At 43.5% G+C, this 24,981-nt stretch overlaps 1 protein-coding gene across 3 annotated transcripts in view; it reads right to left on the bottom strand.

The window, feature by feature from the left end:
* Window positions 1-2,582: 2,582 nt before the first annotated feature.
* The window catches only part of Atf1 (activating transcription factor 1), a 36,896-nt gene continuing 14,497 nt past the window's right edge, over window positions 2,583-24,981 (bottom strand). The window contains exons 3-7 of one of the 3 annotated variants that reach the window (XM_027396572.2): window positions 17,988-18,088; window positions 11,459-11,589; window positions 7,536-7,715; window positions 7,300-7,459; window positions 2,583-3,995 (exon numbers count right to left, since the gene is read on the bottom strand). In XM_027396572.2, coding sequence (XP_027252373.1) covers window positions 3,851-3,995; window positions 7,300-7,459; window positions 7,536-7,715; window positions 11,459-11,589; window positions 17,988-18,088 — 717 coding nt within the window. In that variant the 3' untranslated portion in view covers window positions 2,583-3,850. Of the gene's footprint in view, window positions 3,996-7,299; window positions 7,460-7,535; window positions 7,716-10,015; window positions 10,086-11,458; window positions 11,590-17,987; window positions 18,089-24,981 lie in introns of those variants that run through there. The other 2 variants (XM_035440871.1, XM_027396574.2) reach the window with 2 other exon arrangements.

The raw sequence follows: 24,981 nt of genomic DNA, 5'->3' as shown, positions 1-24,981 counted from the left end.
CATTCTGTTGTTGTGACAAATACTACCACCAAAAGCGATGTAGAGGAAAAGGTTCATTTCCTCTCATTAGTTTATGGTCCACCATTGAGGCATCTGGACAGGAGGTCAAAAGTAGGCCTGCTTGCTGGTCTACATGACATCACCTTTCAGCACAGCAGAAACCATGGAAGCGTGCTGCTTCCTGTAGGAAGACGTCAAGAATAAGAATAGGTGGACTCCTGTGTACATTCTCCCTTCTCCTGAGTTTAAAGGAGGGCTGCCATCTAGTGGACACATTTAAATAGGTTTTTAAGCTTTTTTTTTTTTTTTTTTTTTTTTTTTTTTTTTAAGCAAAGGAGCTTAAAAACCTTTTTGCCTCAAAACCATTGGTGCGGAGACACATTTTCATAACCAAGACCATATGTTTCAGGGTTAACTCGACCTATAATTTAACATTAGTTTTGCTGTTTACTGTATGATTTTGGGCAGAATATCAAACTCAGACCTTCATCAAATATTATGAGGCATACTCATGATGGAGCTAGAAGGCAGTGTCCCCCTGGAGTTTAGTGAAGGGATTACTTTTTTATTTATTTATTTAAAATAAATGCAGTACTGTCTGTAAGATGTGTGTGAATACAGGTGCATGCCACATCACCCAGGTGGTCACTGGACAACTTCTAGGAGTCAGTTTTCTCTTTCGGGTCTGAGATGGAATTCATGGGTTACTGTTTTCTGAGTGGATAAACTGGTTTTTCTTTGAGACATGGCTTTAAGCAACAGGCTAGTGTCAAATATCCCCCCCCCCACACACACACACAGGGTCTCTCTTCCCTAAAATTCACTCTATAGACCAGGCTGGCCTTGAACTCAGAGATCTCCTGCCTCTGTCTCCCGAGTGCTGGGATTAAAGGAGTGTGCCACCACACTTGGCCTCAAATGATTCTCCTGCTTCAGCCATTTGGTTTCAGCTGAGATTACAGGTGTGTACCATATCTGGCACTACCCTGGGTTTAAAGTTTGAATTCTAGTCATTTCTGGGGATGTTACTGTAGCAAGCAATCTCAAGGGCATGAGTTCCACAGGAGTGGGAAGGTGACTTACCTCCTGTTCTCTTCTGCCCACTGAAGTATAAAAGGCCTTCCATGACCTCACTAGCTAAGTGGTATAATATTCTTGAGTACACATTTATGTAAAGTCCAAGCTGAAGACAGCAAATGACTACATAGAATGCCAACAACTTGGAGAAAAAGGACCTCAATCATGAAATGGCAGAAAAGATATAATTTGTAACACAGTTACCACAATCTACCTCCAAGAATGAGAAAAAGGGGACAGTGGGTAGGTGTGTTCTAAACCTCTCCTATAGGATAGTCCCTAAGATTTAGGGGCAGGGCCAATCTAGAACAGCCTTCTCACTCCTTCAACCGTGACAGGTGCCTTTGCTTGCACTTTATAGAGGAAAAGACAGGAAATCTCTTAACAGCATTACTATTTTGGCTGGGCAGTGGTGGTGCACACCTTTAATCCCAGCACCCAGGAGGAAGATCTCTGTGAATTTGAGGTTGGCCAACCTGCTTTACAAGAGAGTTCCAGGACAGCCTGGTATACACAGAAATCCTGTCTGGAAAAACCACAAAACCCCAACCAACCCAAAAAACAAAAACAAAAAACCACACAAAACAAAACAACCCTAACCCCCAAAGCCTTCAATATTACTGATGAGTATGCCTCTTGACTAACCCATACCACTGCTCATCTGTCAAGCCTTTCTCAGGAGCAGCTCACAATGTACTTTCATATTTTCCTGAGAATGTGCATGCTGCCTGTCATCACGACTGATCACTCCAGTGAGCTAAGGACAACTAGTCTTCATTCTTTGCTTTAAAGTCATCACAAGATGACTTACTGGGCTACCCCACTGGCAGGGAGCTGGCCTAGCATGTACAGTCTAGAAAGGGTCTGATATGCCTTATCTGGAGCTGCAGATGGTGAAATATTTACACCAGTCCATGTAAGAACAGACAGTAGGCTGGGCGGTGGTGGTGCACACCTTTAGTCCCAGTACTCGCGAGGCAGAGGCAGAGACAGGCAGATCTCTGTGAGTTGGAGATCAGCCTGGTCTAGAAGAGCTTGTTCAAGGACAGCATCCAAAGCCACAGAGAAAACAAACAAAACTAAAACAAACAAACAAACAAACAAAACACAACCAAACAAACAAAAAAACAACAACCTCCCAACTGAACACTATTCCCTGCTACAGCTACAACACCCTGACAAACCCAGTGGCTGTGTGACCCCACTGGGGCTGATGAACCATCAGTTTGAGATTAGTTTTGTGCAAGATAAAGAAAAAAGTAAGGAATAAATAGCCTTTAGTATACCAATGAACGGTTTCTTTGACAGGATCAATGGTAAGTGACTGCACTAGTGTCATGTCCAGGTACCAGCAGATAGCTTTCTGACTGAATCAAAGCACAAGGAGACCCTGATGACTGTGAAACTACCTGCACTTTAGGCTAGAGGTCCACCACACAGTGTCAGTACAGTGTGTCGGGGCTTGGCGTTCATATGTCACACAGTGTAATTTTCATTCAGCAAACTTAATCTTATCAAATCTTCTTTAATTTCATAGACAATATGAAACATACTATATAGGCACACAACAGTTTTGCAGTACAGTTTCAAAGTGTATACAGATTAGAATACTGGTGTACTGACCACAGCTTTAACTTTAGATAAACTTCATAGAAAAAGTACAATTCAAATATCAGCCAATTGAAAACTTTTCTCATAATATAAAAATGATAGTTTGAGATACAAATTATTTTTTTACTAAACAAACTATATAAACATTTAAAATAATCATTAAAAACTCAACATTAGAATTTATAAAGATTCACTATAAAAATATATCGGCAGTCGCTTCTCCTATAAAGGTACCATTGGCTACATTACAAAATAGTCTCAATGTAAAATTGTCTCAGTAACTACTTTAGAACCTGACAAACCTACAGGAAGATGATTATCAATCCTCTGGGAAGCTTTGGTATGCATCTTCAGGTTATTTAAATTATCTTAAGGGCTTCTGTAAACACTTCATTCTGTTAAAGCACAAGCAATGCTCTTAACTGCATACAGGGTTAGAGAATCAAACAAATTATTATATCCTTGTGAGAAATTGCCCTTACCTTCTGGAAGCAAAAACAAACTAAACTGTCAAATCTTCAGGACAATTCTCTTTCCATTCTGATAAAAATGTTACAAATCACCATACTCATTGTGTGCCCTGCGCCTGTTTAAAACTTCTCAAAATTCCCCCAAGTCCAACAAAACCAACTGTTACAACTCATTTAACACACCTGACAACATGACAAGGAACAATCAGACCACATAATTTACATATTTAGCAATGTATTATGCTTTCTTTTACATTTGTAATTTAGAATTTATTGGCAGGCGCGTGCGCATACACACACACACACACACACACACACACACACACACACACACACACACACACACACACACACACGAGAGAGAGAGAGAGAAATGGCAAATTTTAGGAAATAGTAAGAAATATAAACTTAGTGGGAATCGATTGCTTTACCAATGCTGTCTGCCACTTTGGTTAGACTGTTATTTAAGTTGCGGAGTCCGTTTGTTTCCTTGAGCACTTTTCCCCTGGAGCTTCCAGTTGCGTCAGCAGCTTCGATATGGTCATTCCCACTTACCCTCTGTCACCTTTGCATTGTAAAAATCTAATACAAAGTAGCTTCTTTGACCTTTGAATTTATAAAACTCCACAAAAAAAAAAAAAAATCCACCTAATTTTTAAGCAAGTCCATAAAAATACTTTTTCTTTAAAGAATCAAACACTTTTATGAGAATAAAGATCCTTCAGAGTTTTTAGCTCTTCTATTAGAGTTTTATTTTGATTTTCCAGAACGGCCACGCGGTTCTCCAGGCATTTCACGTACTCTTTCTTCTTCCTGCGGCACTCTCGGGCAGCTTCTCTAAACACAAGCATTGACAGACACATTCAGTATTACATTATTTTCCTGAATGTTACATTGTTGGAACTCCTTTCCTATATTCTAGGTCATACAATTATGTATATTTATTATGTATATTTAAAGTTTTGAATTTCACCTTATACATAAACACCCCCACCCCTTGGGTCAGAATTGAGCTATAGAGTGCAACCTGGCTTTAAAGACCACAGGCATGTGCCAGGATGTCAGCCTAAAGTTTTCTTTTTTCTTGTTCTGCATAATGGGACCAGTTACATTCTCATTAGGTGGCTCAAGCTGGCCTCACAGGAGTGACTTACACTTTCACCTGCCAAGGTCTGGCTTTCTGGACAGAGGAATAGTCTCCTTCCCCTGCCCCTCAATCTGTTTGGAATCTGCAGGAGCTGTATCAAGTGCTTTCATCAATGGGTCTGAGGAACTGTGCAAATGAACTAATTTTAAGTGACATTTTTAGCTTTGAGTGTAGTGACCTCATGTAAAGCACAGGTTGCTTTACAAGACTGCCCCCTGTCTCTTAAGCATATCAAACCTAAATCAGGAAGTGAATTTCGGCTGGACAAGGTGAAACAGACCTTTAATCCCAGTCATCAGGTGGCAGAAACAGGTGGATCTCTGAGTTCAAGGCCAGGCTGATCTACAAACTGAGTTCCAGGGCAGCCAGGACTACACCAAGAACCCTGGCTCAAAAATCAAAACAAAGATTTATCTCTAGAGCACAGCAGCATGTTTAGGTAGTAGCTTCATGATCCTGTGGGTCTACTTCATTCCTAACCTCATCAGATTTTGTTTCTTTCCTAGGTTCCTTCACTCATTGTAAAGGGGCAGTTTATACATTTGATCAATCTCTTAAAAACCCTATGGAGCTGGTTAACTTGTCAGAAAAGAAATCTTACTGTAGTAACTCTCCTTCTCTGTCATTTTTGAGACAGTCTCATGGAAGCTAGGTTGACCTCAAACCTCCCTTGTAATTCTCACATCTTACTTCCACCTCCTGCCTGTGCCACACCTGGTTTTATGTGGGACTAGAGATCAAACCCAGGGCTCTGCACATGTGGGACAAGCACTCTTGTAACTTTGTAAGACCCTTTCTTGGGGTACAAGATCTTATCAGTTTTCATCTATTTACATAATACATTTCATTTATCTTATTTCATCTCTTGCAACCTCCAAAACAGTAGTCTCTACCTTTTTACCAAACTCATCCAATCCGTGCTGTCACCTTAGTAAAGAAATGCTATTTTCAATTACACTTGTGTTCCCACGTGGTTCTTTATGCTAACTTTATTGCTTTAAAAACTTTACCTTTTGGGGGGTGTGTGTGTCTGAAGAGAGCCTGCCATACTGTAATCCTTACAATCCACTCCCCTGTGACCTTTTGTGTTGTCACTCCTAGTTTCTTGGTCCTTTTCTCTTTTTCTTCTTGAACACAGTACATAAAGTTACCCATTATATATGCATTTTCTCAAGAAGCAAGTTTTCATGCCTGGTTAGGAAAGTGAATATAGCAATAGGATATGCTCAATTGATGGTGTGCTTGTCTGGCATGTACAAAGCCCGGGCTTGATCCTCACTCCACCCAAGGCTCCATTTGGTGAAGTCAATCTGATAGTCCTTGTACTCAGGAAGTGGGAGCAAGATCACAATCAAAGTCACTGTTGGCTAGACAGCCAGTTCCAGGTCAGCCTGGGTAATGTAGACAAATGGAAATGTTTCATGGTGACTGTTAAGACGATTTGTAAAAATTTTTAACTTTAGCCAGGCTGTGGTGGTCCAAACCTTTTAATCCCAGCACTCGGGAGACAGAGGCAGGTGGATCTCTCGGAGTTCGAGGCCAGCCTGGTCTACAAGAGCTAGTTCCAGGATAGGCTCCAAAGCCACAAAGAAACCAAAAAAAGTTACACAGAGGAAACCCTATCTTGAAAAACAAAAATTTTAACTTTGTGTATAGAGGGGGACACATGCGCCATATAGTGCTTGCACCGAGGTCAAAGGACAACTGTGTGGAGCTGTCTCTTTCCTTCCATCTTTATGTGGGTTCCAAGGATTGCCAGACTAGAGCCTGTACCTGCTGAACGATCATCTGTGATCTAGATGTTACCATTAAGTATAAAGGGTTCTGCCTGCATATATATGCCTGAAGGCCAGAAGAGGGCACCAGATCTCATTACAGATGGTTATGAGCCATCACATGGTGGCTGGGAATTGAACTCAGGACCTCTGGAAGAGCAGCCAGGGCTCTTAACTTCTGAGCTATCTCCCCAGCCCTTGATGTTATCATTTTAACTGTTTTCTGGAGTCACAAACTGCCCACCTAGAACGGTAAGTTCTGAGAAATATTCTGACATTTCTGACGGTTCCAAACAGCTCTCTCCTTCATGTGGAAGTCAGGCCTCTTATATAACCCTACGTGTTTAAGTGAAAAGGTACAAATGATCCAGCTTAGTCAAGCCAGAAAATGAAGCAGCCTCAAGGCTGCCATGGCAAGGTTTTGTTTTCTGACCAATCAGAATAGCCTCAAGGGTTCCGTAATCCAAGGTCTACTCTAAAGTAAAGCCCCGACTCTTCTTTTGGAAGGGTAAGGAGAGAGGTGAGAGAAGTATGTGGAGGTAGGTCCATGAAGAGAAGCCATTTCTATGATTTAAACGGCTCAGGTAATGCTGGCTGGTACTACTTAGCAAGATGTTAGCTTTACAAATTAGTTATGTATCTTGTCTCTTCAGCACTGGATGGCTCAAGTATAGTACATGCACAACTGTCGTACCTCACATTATATACTGTGGCATTTGTTGTGGTACGGTTCTGGAACCACACCACAGAATCTCAGGTAAGAAAATGGTGTTTGAAAAAGCTTTGCCTAGCAACACTATTTTAATTTAATTTTGTTTCTCTGTGTATCTCTGCCTGTCCTCAAATCCAGAGATCCACCTGCTTCTGCCTCCTGAGTGCCGGGATTAGAGGAGTTGGGGGCTGCCATGTGGGTGCTGGGAATTGAATCTGGGTCCTCTGGAAGAGCAGCCAGTGCTCTTAATCACCAAACCATCTCTCCAGACAGTAAACTATGCTATTTCAAAGGATGAAGTAGAACAGAAGAAGTCTAGGTGATAGGCCATTTAATACAGAGACTTACAAATGACCTCACTGATACACTGGGCATGAACTAGATATAACCTATCATAGTAAAAAACAGAGCTGATCCAAACCTCCTTTCTAATTATCTAGGTAATATGTGACTGTGTTTTGAGATGTGCAGAACTTACCCCACTCTGGAAATCAATCTACTACCTACCTGTTTTTCATCAGCCGTATTTCCCTTTTCAGTTGGGGGTCATCTGTCTTTGTTGTCTGAGATGTAAGAGTCACAGGAGAAGTCATCACCACAGTTTGTGGCAGTGAAGTGGCAGACGGTGTGGTACGGATCTGATAGGTCTGCATATCTCCTGATGCAGCTGTAGAGCCAAAAAAGTGTTGGTGAAGCACCCCAGAGAGGACTTGGACAAATCTGTAGGTAAGGAGCAAACTTACTCTGCACAACCACCTGGTTGCTCGGGACGAGGATTTGCTGTCCGTCAGAAGTCTGTGCATACTGGAGGATTGTACCCTGTTGGGTATTGCCTGAATTTGTCATGGTTAATGTCTGCAGTCCCTGGACGCCATCTGTGCCTGGACTGGCCAACTGTAAGGCTCCGTTGGGGGCAATGGCAACTTTAACCAGAGAGAAAAAAATAGTTGTAAGGGTATACAATATACTAATCCCAAGGTCTTAAAAAACAAACATTTAAATAGGTTTGCAGGTGGGCATGGTGGCGCTCTCCTTTCATCCCTGCAATGGGGAGGCAGAGGCAGGAGGATCTCTGAGTTCAAGGCCAGCCTGGTCTACAGAGTCAGTTCCAGGACAACCAGACCTATAGAGAATCCCTGTCTTGAATAAACCACAATAAAGACATAGAGAATAGATTTGAATGTAGTTCTATTAGGTTAAATCACTCTTGAAAATAGCAATTATCTTAATAAAATTTTATAGGTTAGCCATATTACCCGAGGATTTAGTCCCAAATTGTGAAATAACACAATGACTCACAAAAATGGTACATTTTGGAATTCATGGACATTTCTTGTTAACTGCTAATTTGCCACAGAAATTTCTGGGGTATTAGAGATCTAATGCCCCCCCCATACTTATCTCATATACAGTCTAGGCTGTGCTCAGACTCTATATAGCTAAGAAGGCATGTATTTCTAATTAATGGCTAACTTTTTCCCCCCTTTGGGGTGGGGGCAAAGAAACAAACATTCTAGGGTTTTCTCTGAACCTGGGCATGGTGACACACCTGTATGACTATGAGTTCAGGATCACAATAGGCTAGCACAGGTATCAAAACAATGGAGAGTTAAGAATATTGTGTTTTAGCCAGGTGGTGGTGATGCACACCTTTAGTCCCAGCACTCAGGAGGCAGAGACTGGCAGATCTCTGTGAGTTCAAGACCAGACTGGTCTACAAGAGCTAGTTCCAGGACAGCCCTCAAAGCCACAGAGAAACCCTGTCTTGGAAAACAAAAACAAAGAATATTGTGTTTTAGGGGTTATGGAAATGGCTTAGTCAGCAAAGATGCTTGCCTGAGGACACGAGTTCATCTAATGTCTTCACACATTCTGCACACACATTAACTAAAAATTGGAAACAAAATTGTGTTGCCAGGTCGGTAGCACACACCTTTAATCCCAGCACTTGGGAGACAAAAGCATGTGTTCTGAGTTCAGAACTTGGTTTAGATAGTTCCAGGCCAGCCAGGGCTACATGTGATGTCCTGTCTCAAAAGAGCAGTACACATTGTCAACTACTGAGCCCCTTAAAAGTATGTTTCGATAGATATACTATTAGTCTATGGAAAATTTCCAAAAGAAGGTCAGTCTCCCTCATGTTTTAACTTCTACTTTCTATTGCAGACACTGGTTTACATGTTAGTACTTAAGTGATGAAGAATGTAGCTAGTCGTGGTGGTGCACACCTTTAATCCCACCAGCACTTGGGAGGCACAGGTAGATCTCTGAGACCAGTCTTGTCTACAGAACAAGTTCCAGAACAGCCAGAGTAGTCATCAGAAAGCCATTTGTGAACCACAGACCTCAGACATTTTCACTTTTTTTACATTTTCAATTGTACCTATGTTCCTGCCCTCTTAAGTGACACACCTGAGAGGCAGGACCAAACAGATGCCCTATAAATCTCTATCAGAGCCAACACCTCATTCCTGTGCCCTTTTACATCAAAACTAATGTTTGCCTTCCAGACTTTGGTTATCAGGAAGCCAAAACATAGCTGTCTGTGTACTAGAGAGTCTAAGTGACATGCCGTCCCAGAGTTCCTACTCAACTCTACCATATGCACAGACTTACATACACCTCAGCACATGACTTCAAGGTTCCTCTTGAAATTACAGTTGTAAGTTTTCTCCATTTCTTCTACATGACAAAGATATCATAGTCTCTCTTCCAAAAATCTATAACAGAAACTCTCATTGCTTGTCCTAATTTATTTACTTGCAGGGCGGGAGTGACTGCTCTCCATACCTTGTAGTACCCACTACTATCTCTGGTGCATACCGTTCCTAGCTTCCTCATATGGACTGATAGTAACATATATCAAATATATGTATGAAATACTCATAGCTGCAGATGAGTATTTAGCTATCAGACATAAGCAAACAATGTACTTTTTCTGTTTGCAAACTGCCCTGTTCTAGTTTACCACGTGTATTTACCTGTCCTGTTTATTCTAAAGCTTCACTGTTCAATACAGTAGCTACCAGCCTCATGTAGCCACCCTATAAAATTAAAGAACTCAGTTCCTTATTCCCACCAGTCCCATATCAAGTCACCAAAAGCTTCATTTGGCTTGATGGCTACTATCCTAAATACAGTAAACATTGCCATCATATATGAAAATCCTACTGAACTGAACTGCTCTAAGCACTAGTTTGTAGTTGTAGTTATTTACACTTACCACTTGAAATACTTGCATAAGCTTCTAAGCAGTTTTTTCCTTTTCTTTTCTGCTGCCTTTAAAAGTCTTTGTTGGGAGGTGCCAGTGAAACTAGTGTGTGACAATGAAACACACAGCTTTAGCTATGTCAGTGTCAACCTCCGCACTGTCACTTCTGCAACCACTGTTCCCAGTTTCTTACATGTCCAAAGAACTCTGGAGGGGTAAAGAAACCTCAAGCATGGGGAGTCAGTCTTAAAGACTTGTTCTATGGCTGGAGAAATGGCTCATTGGTTAAGAATGCTGGCTGCACAATCATGAGCATCCGAGTTCAAGAGCCTAGCTCATGTAGTAAGTCAGGCGTCCTATGTACACCTCTACTCTAGTTCTGAAGAGGAGGATTGCTGGAGTTTGCCATCAGTGCCAAGTTTAGGGAGAGACCCTGGCTCAAAGGAAGAGGTGGAGCTAAAAAGAGTACACCTGACTTCCTCTTCTAGCCTCTTTGTGTGCACACAGAAAGACACACAAATAATCAGCCTTAAAAAACAAAAGAGTTGTCCCTTTAAGTGACATTTAGAGGAATGAGGCTAGCCATGTGACTATCTGCATAGGGGTAACAACCTCAAAGACCCTGAAGAATAAAAACAATTGTGTGGGGAGGCTGGAGAGATGGCTCAGAGGTTAAGAGCACTGGCTGCTCTTCCAGAGGTCCTGAGTTCAATTCCCAGCAACCACATGGTGGCTCACAATCATCTGTAATGAGATCTGGTGCCCTCTTCTGGCCTGGGGGCAGAACACTGTATACATAATAAATCTTTAAAAAAAAAAAAAAAATTGTGTGGGCTGTGGAGGTACAGAAACAAAGTCTGTGTGGCCAGACTGGAAGGCTAACCCAGAAATGGATTACAGGCCTGGGGTATTATATTAGGTGTAAAAGAAAGTCACTATAGGGAATGGAGCAAGAATCTTATTCAAAAGTTTAATTCTCTTAGGGTCTGATGTGGTTTTAGATGGCCTCATTTAATCGAGGCTGGCCCGAACCTGCCATATAACCAACAATGATCTTGAACTCCTGAACCTCCTGCCTCTGCCTTCCAGGTTTGGGATTATAGGCATGGAGAAGAAAAATAAGGTATGAAAGGAGCCAGGTGAAAGATGGACTGGAGGCTCTCTCTGCAGGGATTCGGGAAGGTGTAGTGCTGAGAGGTTATGGGGGGCTGAAAGGTGGTCAAACGGGACAGGTTCTTTATGGATGAAAGGTGCCAATATGGTAGGTGGTCGAGCACTTCACTACCGAGCTATACTTCAACTGCCAAGTAGACTTTTGAGTGGTCTTACACATCAACATTTATCAAAACTCCCAAAGTGACAGAAGACTGGCCAGGAAAATTGTGGCATCACTTCTGAGCTGTAGAGGGGAGGAGCTCTGTGTGTCTACTATATGGAAGCAACTCCTATACATACTGTACTGTCCGCTGCTGGTCTGATAGATGGGGGTTGGAACAGACATAGAAGTGACAGCAGAAATGCCAGGATTTTCTACGTCTCCTTTTCTGCCCCGTATATCTTCAGAAGAGAGGTCTTTCAAAATTTTTCTGTAAAAAAACAGAACAGAACTCTGTTTAATGACTGTGCCCTACAAAGACACTCTCCCACTCAACCCAGCCTCCCAAGTGCTGATATTATACACATAACCGGCTCAGGTTAAAAGTGTGATCATTTAACCAGGTGTGGTGATGCATGCCTTTAATGTCAGTTTGGCAGGCTGAGGCAGGAGGATTACTTGGATCAGAAGTCTGAAATGAGCAGGGCTACACAGTAATGGACTGTCTCAAAGACAGGAAAGAGATTAACTAAAAGCAGAAGCCAGTCCTAATCGGCTCAGTGTGTTTTATCAAATCACCCCGTCTAAATTCTCCAGGATCTAGGAGCACTTGGTCTTTAAACTTGGCCAGCTGCTGAGACAGATTGAGTTCCCACAATGCAGTATTTCTAAGAGCTATTGCTAAGAATGGCTTTAAATCTCACAAACGTATTCCCTGTGAGTCATCCTCAAGTGACCTTAACTCAGGAATTCTAGAGTTTAACCTAAGGTGCTGCTGTCTGGATGGGACAGATCTCTGAATTCTCCAGCACTCAACTAGGTTAGTGTTGGGCGCCAAATCTCGGGGCTGGGCATGAGATCCTAGGCCATGCTTGGCAGGCCACAGAGTTAACCTTTACATAGCAGCCTGTTAGAACCTCAGCTCAAGAAAAGAAAAAACTTGACCCAGTCCTCCACCCACAGCTCAGTCACCTAGGTAACCCCTTCCTGGATCTCTTACTCATAAACTCTTTACCCTGCCAAACATCCTCCTTGTGACTTCCTAATAGCCTGCCTATACCAACACCTGGTGCACAAACAACCCATTCTGCCCCTCCCAATATCCTGGCTATATAAGCTAGCCTGAGAAAAGTAAAGTTTGCCACTTGATCAGAATCCTGTCCTGTGGTCCTTCTGTGTCTCTTGTCCCCATTCCCGATCCCAGACTCTCTTGCCCCAGGTTGATGTCCTGCAGGTCAGGACAACTGGCGCCCAACATGCAGCTGGATAGAGTTGGGGATCTGGGAACTTCAGTGCTCATTAGAGGGACAGGCCCTTCCATGCAGTGAGGCATTCACGACAAGGTCGATTGTGAGCCTCGGTTGGAAGAAGACCCAGCAGCCTGCCCAGCTCTTGGGACTTTCGGTTCATGAGCACCACCTACGTGGAAAAGGTGAGTAATGGGACAAGCATTTAGCAAGGAAGACATTTCTTTCTGGGGTCACAGAATCCCTCAAGATGCAGGGAAACTTGGGTTAAGAAAAAAAAATTGATAAAATTAGCAAGGAAGATTTATATCTTTCTAGGATCAAAGAATCCCTCAAGACTTGAACTCGGATTAAAAAACAATTAAAAAAAAAAAAAAAGTTCCTCTTTCTCAGGGATCTTTGCCCATGGTTCCCCCAGGAAGGAACCATTAAAGAAAAGAAATGGGCTAGAGTTGGCAACTACCTCCAAGAGTTGATCATCTGACAACATGGCAGACCAGATGGTTTTGTAAGCTATGAAGTGTAACAGTACAGTGTGGGATGGGGCCAGGTTAGGGAAGGGTCACTAGTGAGAAGCCCATGTTAGGTTAGTTTGAAAAGTAAAAGAAAAAAAGCTTCACACAATGTTCTTAATGCTATTATGTTAGAAACTGCCAGTGCTTCTTTGTTTCTGCACCTGGCTTGTGGATCCATGGAGTCCGCTATTACCTTGGCCAATGGTGGGGGAGAGTTCAACATTCTTCTTGTCGATTCCTGGGGAATGCTGGGAAGTTACAAGTGAGGTCATGGAATTAGGGAGGTTAAGGTTGACAGTGACACTAAGCTGGCTCTGCAGTGCAGGAGGGTAAGGAGATGTGGATCTCAGGAGGGACTCCTATTATGAGACTTTTGGGCCTGAAAAACTCACTGTCCAAATTGCCACTCTTGGCGTTTCCACTTTCGCTTTTTGCATGAGCCAGAAATGTTTTCAGTAGTTTGTTTTCGAAAAGGAATGGTGACGGTAGTCTAATATAATGCTTAGGAGTAGAGTATACATGGGGGCTGTGAGACCTGGCAAAGAATTGAGTTGTGTAGCTAACACCTCTGGATCTGTAGTTATGTGCAGAGGCCTTTCTGAAAGCTGTCTGAAGGTTTTCCTGTCTTTTCATTCCTCTCACTTAACCATTCATTGACCAAGTGCTTTTTTGTGGGACCATTTATTAAGTGCTGGAATTTCCACTTCAGTAACTATTTCTGCAGTTTTGGTTTCTGGTTCTACAGCAAGTACAGTGTTTTCAATATCGTTCTGTTGTGACGTAACTTCAATGTCAGGAGAAGATGGCTGTATGTCTGAACACATGCTGACGGTCCTGTCCTATGTCTCTGACACTGCTGTCCAATGTCCTGATCTACACGCCCCCCTGAAAATGACCTTGATCAACGATCGGCTTGGCTGGCTTCGATTGTTTGGGAAAATAACCTCCTGTTACTCCTTTTTGCTTCCTTCTACCCATTCCCACTATTTCCCCATGGTTAACCACCCTCCTCGATTCCCTCCTTGGACCTTTGAATAGGGCTCTTGGGCCTTTAATCGACTTGTGGCCTTTGTCAAGCAACAAATGGACTCTGCCACTCAGCCTGTCCTGGCCCAATACTAACCCACTTCCCCACCGCCAGCTTCAGAGGTGCAGACCTGGATGGTACTGCAAGGAGACCTCGTCTTCTGAGGAATATGCCTGTGCGCAATGGGGTCGCTGTCCTAAAGCTTCCCTACCCCCACAAAAGGCATCCGGGCGGTCCTGCCTTTCAGATGGCTCCGAGAACCCGTCCCTGAGGTCAGAGAAAAATGTCCTTTATAAAATCCACATAGATTCTCCAACTGGGGGCCAGGCCTCTATCCCCCTCTGCTGAAAAATTTGGCCACCTCTTTTTATACAGGGAAGGGGGAATATGTTGGGGGCCAAATCTCAGGGCTGGGCATGAGACCCTAGACCATGCTTGGCAGGCCACATAGTTAACCTTTACATAGCAGCTCCTTAGAACCTCAGCTCAAGAAAAGAAACAACCTGACCCAGTCTTCTACCCACAGGCTCAGTCACCTAGGCAACCCTCCCTGGACCTCTTACTCATAAACTCTTTACCCTGCTAAACATCCTCTTTGTGACTTCCTGATAGCCTGCCTATACCAACACCTGGTGCACAAACAACCCATTCTGCCCCTCCCCATATCCTGACTATATAAGCCAGCCTGAGAAAAGTAAAGTTTGCCACTTGATCAGAATCCTGTCCTGTGTTCATTCTTTCTGTGTCTCTTGCCCCAGGATGATGTCCTGCAGGTTGGGACAGGTCAGCTTAGTTCAACATGGCAATAACTCGTGTGCACAGACGTAACAAGGCAGAATTTTAAACATGACAGGGAAAAAATTGTGTGTCATTGTTCCTGAAGCAGTTTGCTGTAGATGACCTTGCAAGGACAAGCTGGCTTGGAGAGAGAAGTGGGAACCAAGGGGCCGGGTCCTGGGTAGTCTGACTTAACCCTATCAAGCCAGTCTTATCCTAGGTCTACCTACAAGCACAGAGAAGCCAACATTTGTCCCAAAAAACTGCTGCCAGCAAAAACTCCAAAAGGAGAGATCATAAGGAAACCTTTCCAGACACCCCAAGATACTTACTCCCTTGCAAACAAGAGCTCAACACAAGGATAGCATGACTGCCGGGATTCCTGGAAAACCACACAAGTGAGTGGGTTACAAGCAAGGAAATCAAGTAGCTTCCTTACTCATTCAGAAAGAGGACTAGTCGGAAGAGAGAATTGTTCCTTATGAGAACCCTGTACCCCCAGCTGTTCTGGAATTCATTCTGCAGACCAGGATGGCCTCGAAGTAACAGAGATCCTCCTGCCTTCTGAGTTCTAGGCCTAAAGGAGTGCACCACCACTCTCCAGCCTCTCTTTTCCTTTTTGAGTGCACGAGCATATACATAAAATTGGGTGTACAGGGCTCAATAAATGTTAAATTTTTAAAAATTACAACTATCAGTTGGGCGTTGGTAGCACGTGCCTTTAATCCCAGCACTCGGGAGTTCGAGACTAGCCTGGTCTACAGAGTGAGTTCCAGGCCAGCCTCCAGGACAATACAGAGGAACCTTGTGTCTCAAGAGAAAAAGAAAATTACAACTATCGAGCTGAGCTTAGTGGTGCCCACCTTTAACTTCTGAGGTGGAGGTAGCTAATCTGTGAGTCCCAGGCCAGCCAGAGATGCACAGTAAGACCCTGTCTCAAAATGCTAAACAAATAAAATAGCAGAGGAGAGTCCCAAACCATAGTGTTAAGAAGTCTTAGGGGGCCGGGCGTTGGTGGTGCATGCCTTTAATCCCAGCACTTGGGAGGCAGAGGCAGGTGGATCTCTATGAGTTCAAGACCGGCCTGGTCTACAAGAGCTAGTTCCAGGACGGCCTCCAAAGCCACAGAGAAACCCTGTCTCGAAAAACCAAAAAAAGTCTTAGGGGGCCTGAAGAAAAGAAGGCTCAGTGGTTAAGAGCAATGACTGCTCTTCCAGGGGACCTGGGTTCATTCAATTCCCAGTACCCACCTGGCTAGCTACACTGAAGAAAAATACAGCACACTCCTCTCTCTAGGTGCAAGGCCCCTTGTATACCTGTGCTGCACTTCCTTCCTCTGCATGACAGGCTCTATTCTGAAGTGTCCTTCACTTAAAAAGACCAACTTGGCCTTTTCAACTTCTAATACTATAGGCAGGGGAAGAGCAGATCTACTAGCATCAAAATGCAGAGACTGCACTCCCACGAGCTCTCCAGGGTTATCAAGGTTATGTTGGGAAGACTATAAACTCCTATCAAAAAAAAAAAAAAAAAAAAAAAGCACACACACCACTAGGAGACAGAGGCAGGCAGATCTACAGAGCAAGTTCCAGGGCAGCCAGAGATACAGAGAAACCCTCTCAAAAAACCAAAACAAAAACAAAGCCAGTTACTGCAGCTGGAGCGATAGCTTAGTGGTTAAGAGCACTTTTACCGAGGACCTGAGTTGGGTTTTCAGCACTCCAGGTCCAGGACATTTGATAACCTCCTCCAGCCTCTGTAGGCACTGTACTCATGAGCACATACACATAATTAAGAATAATAATAAAAACAAATCTTTTAAAATTGTACAAAGTTAACGTGTCTGTCCATTAACTGTTGATCAATGGAGTCCAAATTCCTCAAGAGACTACAAGTTCCTGATCACCTTTTTGATAGACTTCTTCCTCTTGCAGGGCCTAGAACAGGTAGACTTGCTCTCCTTCCTCCTCTCTACCCTGGATTATGCTGCTGTTAGCTGAAGGAGCTTTTCTGCTGTCTCATTCTTATGAAGATCAAGTTAGTGTTACCTAGATTTACACCTAGTAATTCTGTCCTATTTATTCTTCAGATGGACTGACCACTATACATACTTCTCAACGCACCACCTAAAATCTTACTACACTGTTTACACGCTTCATCATTCTCTGTCCCTGGTTCCTCCTACCACACAGCCTCCAGCTTTGGTCAATTCTACCATGGTACTGTCACAAATTCACTCACTCCAAATACGCGCCTACTCTTATCCATACGAAATTCAGACAATTCCAAAGGCCTTGTTAGTTGGTTGTACTACTTACAGATCCCCATTCACCAAGCAAGTAATTACTTGGCATCTACTAAAGGATGGTGACTCTGCTAAGACCTGGCATCACAGAAAAATATGGCCATCCTCTTCAAATGGAATTCTATGGGGCTAGAAAGATGGCTCAGCAGTTACTGTTCTAGCAGAAGACCCAGGTTTAGTTCCCAGCACACACATGGCAGCTCACAAACACCTGTAACTCCAGTTCCAGGGAATCTAAAACCCTCTTCTAGTCTCCCAAATATACATGCCACACACAGACACACGCAGGCAAACACCATGAACATAAACGACGCTAAAGGCATACAGTCATATACATGCTAACAAGTACAAAAGGAGCCACAGAACAAAGATCTTGTTGTCTCAGGGCAGTCAGGAAAAGGTAAGTAGAGTCTTCTGGTAAGCACATACAGGAATTAGGTATTCAGAATGTAGGGGTTTGTGGAGCGTGGCGGTATTTCAGAAGAAAAAGCATACAAAACAGCCGAATCCTGCACTTGGCTGTCCTGCTTAGACAACTACCAGCAGAACGCAGAGACATGTGCGTTTAATCCTAGCACTTGAGAAGAGAGGGAAAGGGAATCTCTGAGTTCGAGGACAGTCTGATCTACATAGAAAACCCTGTATCAAAACCAACAACAAACCATTTTAAGTCTCAATTCTTTAGATTAAGCTGCTTCCAGCCTTCCTCTCTTAACATCTGCAGCCCTGCCTAACCATATGTGGACTCTGCAGACTTTCACAGAACGATCTGAACACAGTGGATAACCAAGTACCAACCTGTAAGATGGACGCCGGGCCAGGATCCCGTGAGCTTTCTGTGAGGAGCCTATGCTGTCAGATGAGTCCTGAGACTCCTCACTTTCTGATAAAGATGACACCTAAAAATCAGAACTGATTTTAATATGCTGAAGAATACAGATTGGGAGAGAATAGCTTTTAACTTTCAAAGAAATGATCTGTCTTCTGTCACCTAAATGCACTGTACATTACTTCAAAGCTCTAAAAGGAAGAAGGGAGAACAATTAAACAAAACTGTGGAACACACCACCTCTAATCTCAGCACTTGGGAGGGAGAGGCAGGTGGGTCTCTTGAGTTGGAAACCAGCCTGGTCTACAGAGTGAGTTCTGGGACAGAGAAACCCTGTCTGAAGAAACCAAAAAAGAACATACAACACAGTAGCCCAGAACTAACATTAACACTTATCTCTTATACTAGTTGGGGGCTGGAGAGATGGCTCAGCAGTTAAGAACACTGGCTGCTCTTCTAGAGGTTGGAAGTTCAATTCCCAACATGTAGACAAGGCACTCATACACATAAAATACATACGTAAACCTTTACTAAAAAGACACTTCTGATCTCACCCTGCACTGTATTTAGACATGCTAAGGAGACTGCTGAATCTCTAAGCCTACAGATCAAGCTCTGTGTTAGATGGAAGCTGGAGATTGAGCTGGTTCGGGGATGATGAGTTTGTATTGTTCTTCCAGAGGACCAGAGTTCAATTCCTAGCAGCCACACTATGCTGCTTCAGGAGCAATGGATACCTCTGGCCTCCACAGGCACCTGCACACATGTACAGGTGCTCACAAACAAATACACATAATTAAAAATGAAGTGAATATTTGAAATTTGGAAGGCAAAGCTCTTTGGAGTCCTTAAAGCCTTAAAATTAAACAGGCAATCATACTTAATGCAAAAGTACTTTAACATCGATAGACTAGTAAGAATAAGAAGAGAACAAAAAATGAGACTGAAGAGGAAAACAGGGGAGCCAAGTGAGTGAACTGCCCTGGGAAAACTACTGAAGGCAGGGCAGTGGCCAAGTGCTGCCACGAGGACAGAGAAGAGATGGAGGTGACAGGTGTTAATACAAGTGCATGCAATTTCGACAACTGTAGTATCAGTATCGGCATTGTCTCAGCTCAGCTTTAAATGACCCAATATGTGTAAGGCACTTTATATGGTGGACACAGTAAATATTAACTATTCTTAAACATTTTAAAACAAGCTTTAAGTAGAGACAGGGTTTCTCTGTGTAGCCCAGGCTGGCCCCAAACTCACAGAGATCCACCTCCCTCTGCCTCCTGAGTGCTAGGATTAAAGTGTGTGCAACCACTGCCCGGCATATGTTTAACTCTTAAACTAAAGATCAAATATTTGCCTAAAACTGAATTACGACACCTGACTTCATTTTTATTTTATTTATTTTTGTTTTTTTGAGACAGGGTTTTTCTGTGTAGCTTTGGAGCCTATCCTGGCACTCGCTCTGGAGACCAAGCTGGCCTCGAACTTGCAGAGATCCGCCTGCCTCTGCCTCCTGAGTGCTGGGATTAAAGGCGTGCGTGCGCCACCAATACCCGGCTGATGGGGAATGTACTGTGTATGTTTATCTTATCGATTGTTAAATAAAATACTGTTTGGCCAATGAAACGGCAAGTTAGGCAGGACTAGGAGTCAAAGAGGATTCTGGGAAATGTAGTAGAGAAGTGCTGATCCAGGCAGGAAGTGACATAGCAAGGAGACTCATATTTAAGCGAAGGAGAAACTGGAAGGGCACTCTTTTTCCCTCCGCTCCTGCTCCAGCGGCACGATGTGATCCACCGGCCAGGAGGGATGCCAACACGGCGTCCAATAAGATAAGTCTTATATCATATATAGATTTATGATAATTAAGACTGAGCTAGCGGATAAGAATCCTAGTCATTGGCCAAGCAGCTTTGAACCTAATAAAAGTTTCTGTGTATTCATTTGGGCCTAACTCGGGCAGGCGGCTGGCATAAAGCACACATGTGGTGGTGGGGCTCAGGCAGCTTTTGGCAGAAATATTTATTCTAACAGCCCGGCTTTACTTTTTAAACATAAAATAATTCAAAGAGGCTCTGGAAGGGAGAATCAGCCCTCTGCACCATCTAAACTTCCCTTGACCACCATGGAGACCAAGCTCTTTGGGAGAAGCTTGTCTCATATTTAATATCATCTTCAAGGAATAAGTCCCAGCCTGGTATGGCAGCTCATTCCTGTGACCCCAGACCTCAGGAAACAGAGAGATAATGATGTTGTGGCCAGTCTGGTCTCAAAAAAGATAGCAAATCCTCAGAATTCTGAGTTCACAACACCCTTCGTATCTCATAGTAAATTTGCATCTGACAGGAAAAAAGAACTAGTTAGTGACTCAGATAACAGCAGCTTTCACTAATCTGACAACATTGCCAGTCACTATGTGCTCAGGAGGAAAAGAAGGCTGACACTTTCCTTCCCAGATAGCTTCCTGGGACAATGATACTGGATCAGAGGTACCCTGCCATTCCTTGCAAAGAGACTGGGGAGATCATAGAGGAGCTCTCTCTTGGGAAGAGCTGGTAAGAAAGGAGGTGGAGAGGTTTGGACTTCAGATACAACACTTGGATTTGCCCAGCTCACTGATAACTCTTGTTCTAGACTCTTTCCAAGGATTTCTGTAGCGTGAACAGCTTCAAGAAATACAGTTATCTTGCTTGAACTAAACAATCCCCAGTAGTCATTTTTAAAGCTTAATGGCCAGTAAGAAATGAAGCATCAGAAAAAGCAGAAACAATAAACACCAGAATCAGACCCAGAGGAGATAGTGACAGCATTAGACATAGACTATCAAACATTTTAAGATCGATGCTGAAGCAACAGAACTGATGTTATAAAGGATTTACCAAGGAGACATTAAATCACACAAAGCAAAATTTAGGGATGGGAGCAATACCCACAAAATACTGCAAAGAAAAGTAGTATGCCAACCAGACTGGGTAGAGATACTCGGAACTTACCATGCTAGGGTGTTTAACTGTTTGTTCACCAGGAGCAAGCAACCATTAGGCCCACCCCCAAGAGATTCACAATCAATCTCAAGTCCTGGCCTACTAGAGTATAAAGTCTCAGTTCTCTTCTTGAGAACAGCATAGTTCTTTGAATGAACAAGCTATTTGAAAAGAACAAAATGGGTGTACTGAAGAAAGAACTCGGCATTGTGTAAATCTTGTAATCTGTCTCTGCTCCAAGTGTAACCTGTGGCCAGAACCTAAAAGACGTCAGGAGACATCCATTACATGTGAAGTGTACAAGCCTGGGCTTAGGTTAGTGCCTTAGGAAGATCTTCTTTGAGACGGCTCCTCAGCTGGATGGTGGTGATGCACACCTTTAATTTCAGCAGAGGCAGAAGGATTTCTTTTCTTCTTTCTTTCTTTCTTTTTTTTTTTTTTTTAAGATTGTATGCCTGTATGCTTGCACACCAGAAGATGGCACCAGATCTAGCCCCAGATCTCATTACAGATGGTTGTGAGCCACCATGTGGTTGCTGGGAATTGAACTCAGGACCTCTAGGATAGCAGCCAGCGCTATTAACCTCTGAGCCATCTCTCCAGCCCCCAAGGCAGAAGGATTTCTATGAGTTCGAGGCCAGCCTGGTCTACAGAGGAAGTTCCAGGACAGTCAGAGCTACATAAAGAAACAGTCTCAAAGCCAGGTGGTGGCACATACCTTTAATCCCAGCACAGAGGCAGGTGGATTTCTGTGATTTTGAGACTAGCCTGTCTACAAGAGCTAGTTCCAGGAGAGCCTCCAAAGCCACAGAGAAAAAAAAAAAAAAAAAACAATCAAAAAAAGTCAAAAAAAAAAAAAAAAAAAAAAAAAAAGACTGGCTCCTCTTTGGGTATTAGCCAGAGCTAGATAACACAGTGTGTGTGGGTGACATCACTGGGAGGGCATTTCATCTCTATGTTTATAGTTTTTTTGTTTTTAAGGAAGGGGAAAGAGGTAATACAGAAGGAAAGAGATGAGTAAAATTATAGTAAGGGTGTCTGAAAAAGCCACAAGGACTCATACTACTATTTACCAAGGGAAAACCCCACAATACATGTAACTCCATATATCATTATACAATTTTAATGAATTTTTCCCCCCTCCTGTGACAGGGTTTCTCTGTGTAGTCCTGGTTGTCCTGTAACTAACTCTGTAGACCAGGCTGACCTGGAAATAACAGATCCACTTGCCTTTACCTCCTTAGTGTTGGGACTAAAGGTGTGCACCACTACCACCCAGCCTTAAATTTTTTTTTTGTTTGTTTGTTTGTTTGTTGAGACAGGGTTTCTCTGTGTAACAGTCCTGGTTGTCCTGGAACTCACTCTATAGACCAGGCTGGTCTCAAACTCACAGAGATCCTGCCTGCTCTGTCTCCCAAGTGCTGGGATTAAGGTATTCGTGACCACCATCCAGCTAAAAAAAAAAAAAAAAATTGTTTTTAAAACTAACCCAGGTCAGGCTTGGCAGCAAATGCCTTTACTAGCTGAGCCATCTTGTTGGCCCTTAAAAATCTCTTTTAGGGGAGCTGGAGAAATGGCTCAGAGGTTAAAAGCACTCACTGCTCTTCCAGAGGTTCTGAGTTCGATTCCCAGCAACTACATGGTGGCTCACAACCACCTGTAATGAGATCTGCTGCCCTCTTCTGACCTGCAGGAATGTGTGCAGACAGAACACTGTATACATAATAAATAAATAAATAAAATCAATCTTTAAAAAAAAAATCTCTTTTAGGGGGCTGGAGAGATGGCTCAGAGGTTAAGAGCACTGGCTGCTCTTCCAGAGGTCCCGAGTTCAATTCCTACCACCCACATGGTGGTTCACTAACATCCGTAATGAGATCTGGTACCTTCTTCTGGCCTGCAGGCATACATGCAGGCAGAACACAGTATACATAATAAATAAATCTTTTAAAAAATTCTTTTAGTAGCCGGGCGTTGGTGGCACAGGCCTTTAATCCCAGCACTCAGGAGGCAGAGGCAGGCGGATCTCTGTGAGTCCAAGGCCAGCCTGGTCTCCAGAGCGAGTGCCAGAACAGGCTCCAAAGCTACACAGAGAAACCCCGTCTGAAAAACAAACAAACAAAAAATCTTTTAGTAAACACCTTTGTATTATTATTGGCTCACCCTGAGACTTTTTTCTGTGGTAAAGATAAAACTCAAGTTCTAATTAGTAGAAGTCTCTAAAGAAGAACTCAGGCTGCTGTGGGCAGCAGCATGGAGCTGTCTCCACCACCACCAAGCCATACACTTACAAGGCCTGCAGACCTATGGAATGAAAAGAAGTCCACACTTAAAACCAAATAGCTAAGAAAGAAGATTATAAGAGCAGATGTAGCAGGGTGTTCAGAGGTACATTCCAATAATCTCAGCTCTCAGGAGCTGAGGTGAGGGGCCCAGAAATTCAAGGCCAGCTTGGACAACATTCAAGGTCAATCTGGTCTACAATAGTTCCAGCTAGTAAAATACTCTTTCAATCAAACAGGAAAAGCAACAAAGGAGAAACAATGCTACAATTAGAAATGGGACACTGATTCTCAATAGAATAAAAGCAGGAAGCTGGGGACATGGTTAGAGGTTTGTCACCTGTCAATGTAATAACTGTAAGGATTCAGGCATTATGTTGGCCTGCCCCCCATCACCTGGCATGGTGCACTCAGGCAGTAGCCTGGTCAGCCCAGGGTTCTATGGCTGCAAAGTCACTACATAGTCTGCACACAGGTGCAAAGTGCCCACTCACACTCTTTCCCACTGCTCCTCTGAAGGGGCAGGCAGGGCTTGTCCTGTGTCCTCTTTTCTCCCCTCCTTCCTTCCCATGTAATTTCTGCCTGATGGTGTGCTTGTCACCTGCCATGGGGTCTGCTTCAGTCCCACCTTGCACTGTATTACAACAATAACACAGGCACCTTATGACACTCACAACCATAGGACTTGTGGGTAAAATGGCAAATTAGACCACACTGCCTCAATGTGACACAGTAAATGAAAGGACAAAACAACTGACAGCCTCTTATGACAGATTGGTCACATCAGAAATCAAAAGTATAGGAGAGCCACAAACCAAAGAAGCGGGCATCACAGAGGGCAATAGGTGGTGGCATAGGGCCCCTATGCTCCCTATGGGGAGAGAATCTCATTTAAAAGGTAAGCGGAGTTGGAAAGAATAGGGCAGTTCTACACATAGGACAAGCTAACAGTCTTGAGTCAGCTGGGAGACTTGACTCTTCCAGTGTGACCAGTCAGCACTGGAGAAAAAGGTCCATTGTTTTGTTACTCACCATGTCTCAAGAGGACAATGCTTGGGAGCCATCTTGGAAGAGAACCTACTGTCTAGAAACTACTATTTTTGAGGCCTGAAAACAAGGAACATTCAAGTCAGGAACCCTGGGGCTTACAGTCACAAGCCAAAGGCCAGTAACCACCGAACTCTGGAGCCACCTATCTGCCCAGAATTCACTGCCAGGGGCTCCGAGAAGCCTGAAGCTGAGGTAGGCTGAGCCCTTGACTTGGGCAGACTCCTCCCCCTAGCAGGACGTTTCTCACTCACTGGCATTTGATTGGGCTGAGCAGGATCAACACTGTTGTTTCTCCGACTCCCCAGTGTGCCTAGAAACACTATTGGCTTAGACAGCAGGCACCCAGGTATAGAAATCAGTATCTTAAGCACGGGAAACCTGCCTTGCACACAGGCCGCAAACCTAGATGTGACCCGGGAAGACTCCTGATATACAAAGGGCACCTATCGAATGCCCCATCTAAATGGTACACAAGACAGGAGATGCTAACTTCAGTCGAAGCCCTAGCACTGAGTCTTCTTTATGTATTATGTTTAGTATTGTTTATTTTTGAGACAGGGTCTCAGTATGTAGCATGGCTGGCCAGGAACCTGCTTTGTAGACCAAGGTGGAGCTAGCACTATCCCCTTTGGGAACGAGGTGGCACAGGC

This window comes from Cricetulus griseus, chromosome 2, assembly GCF_003668045.3.
Source record: "Cricetulus griseus strain 17A/GY chromosome 2, alternate assembly CriGri-PICRH-1.0, whole genome shotgun sequence".
NCBI lineage: Eukaryota > Metazoa > Chordata > Mammalia > Rodentia > Cricetidae > Cricetulus > Cricetulus griseus.
The sequence above is the reverse complement of the archived record's forward strand: the minus strand, read 5'-3'. Positions and strand labels throughout refer to the sequence as shown.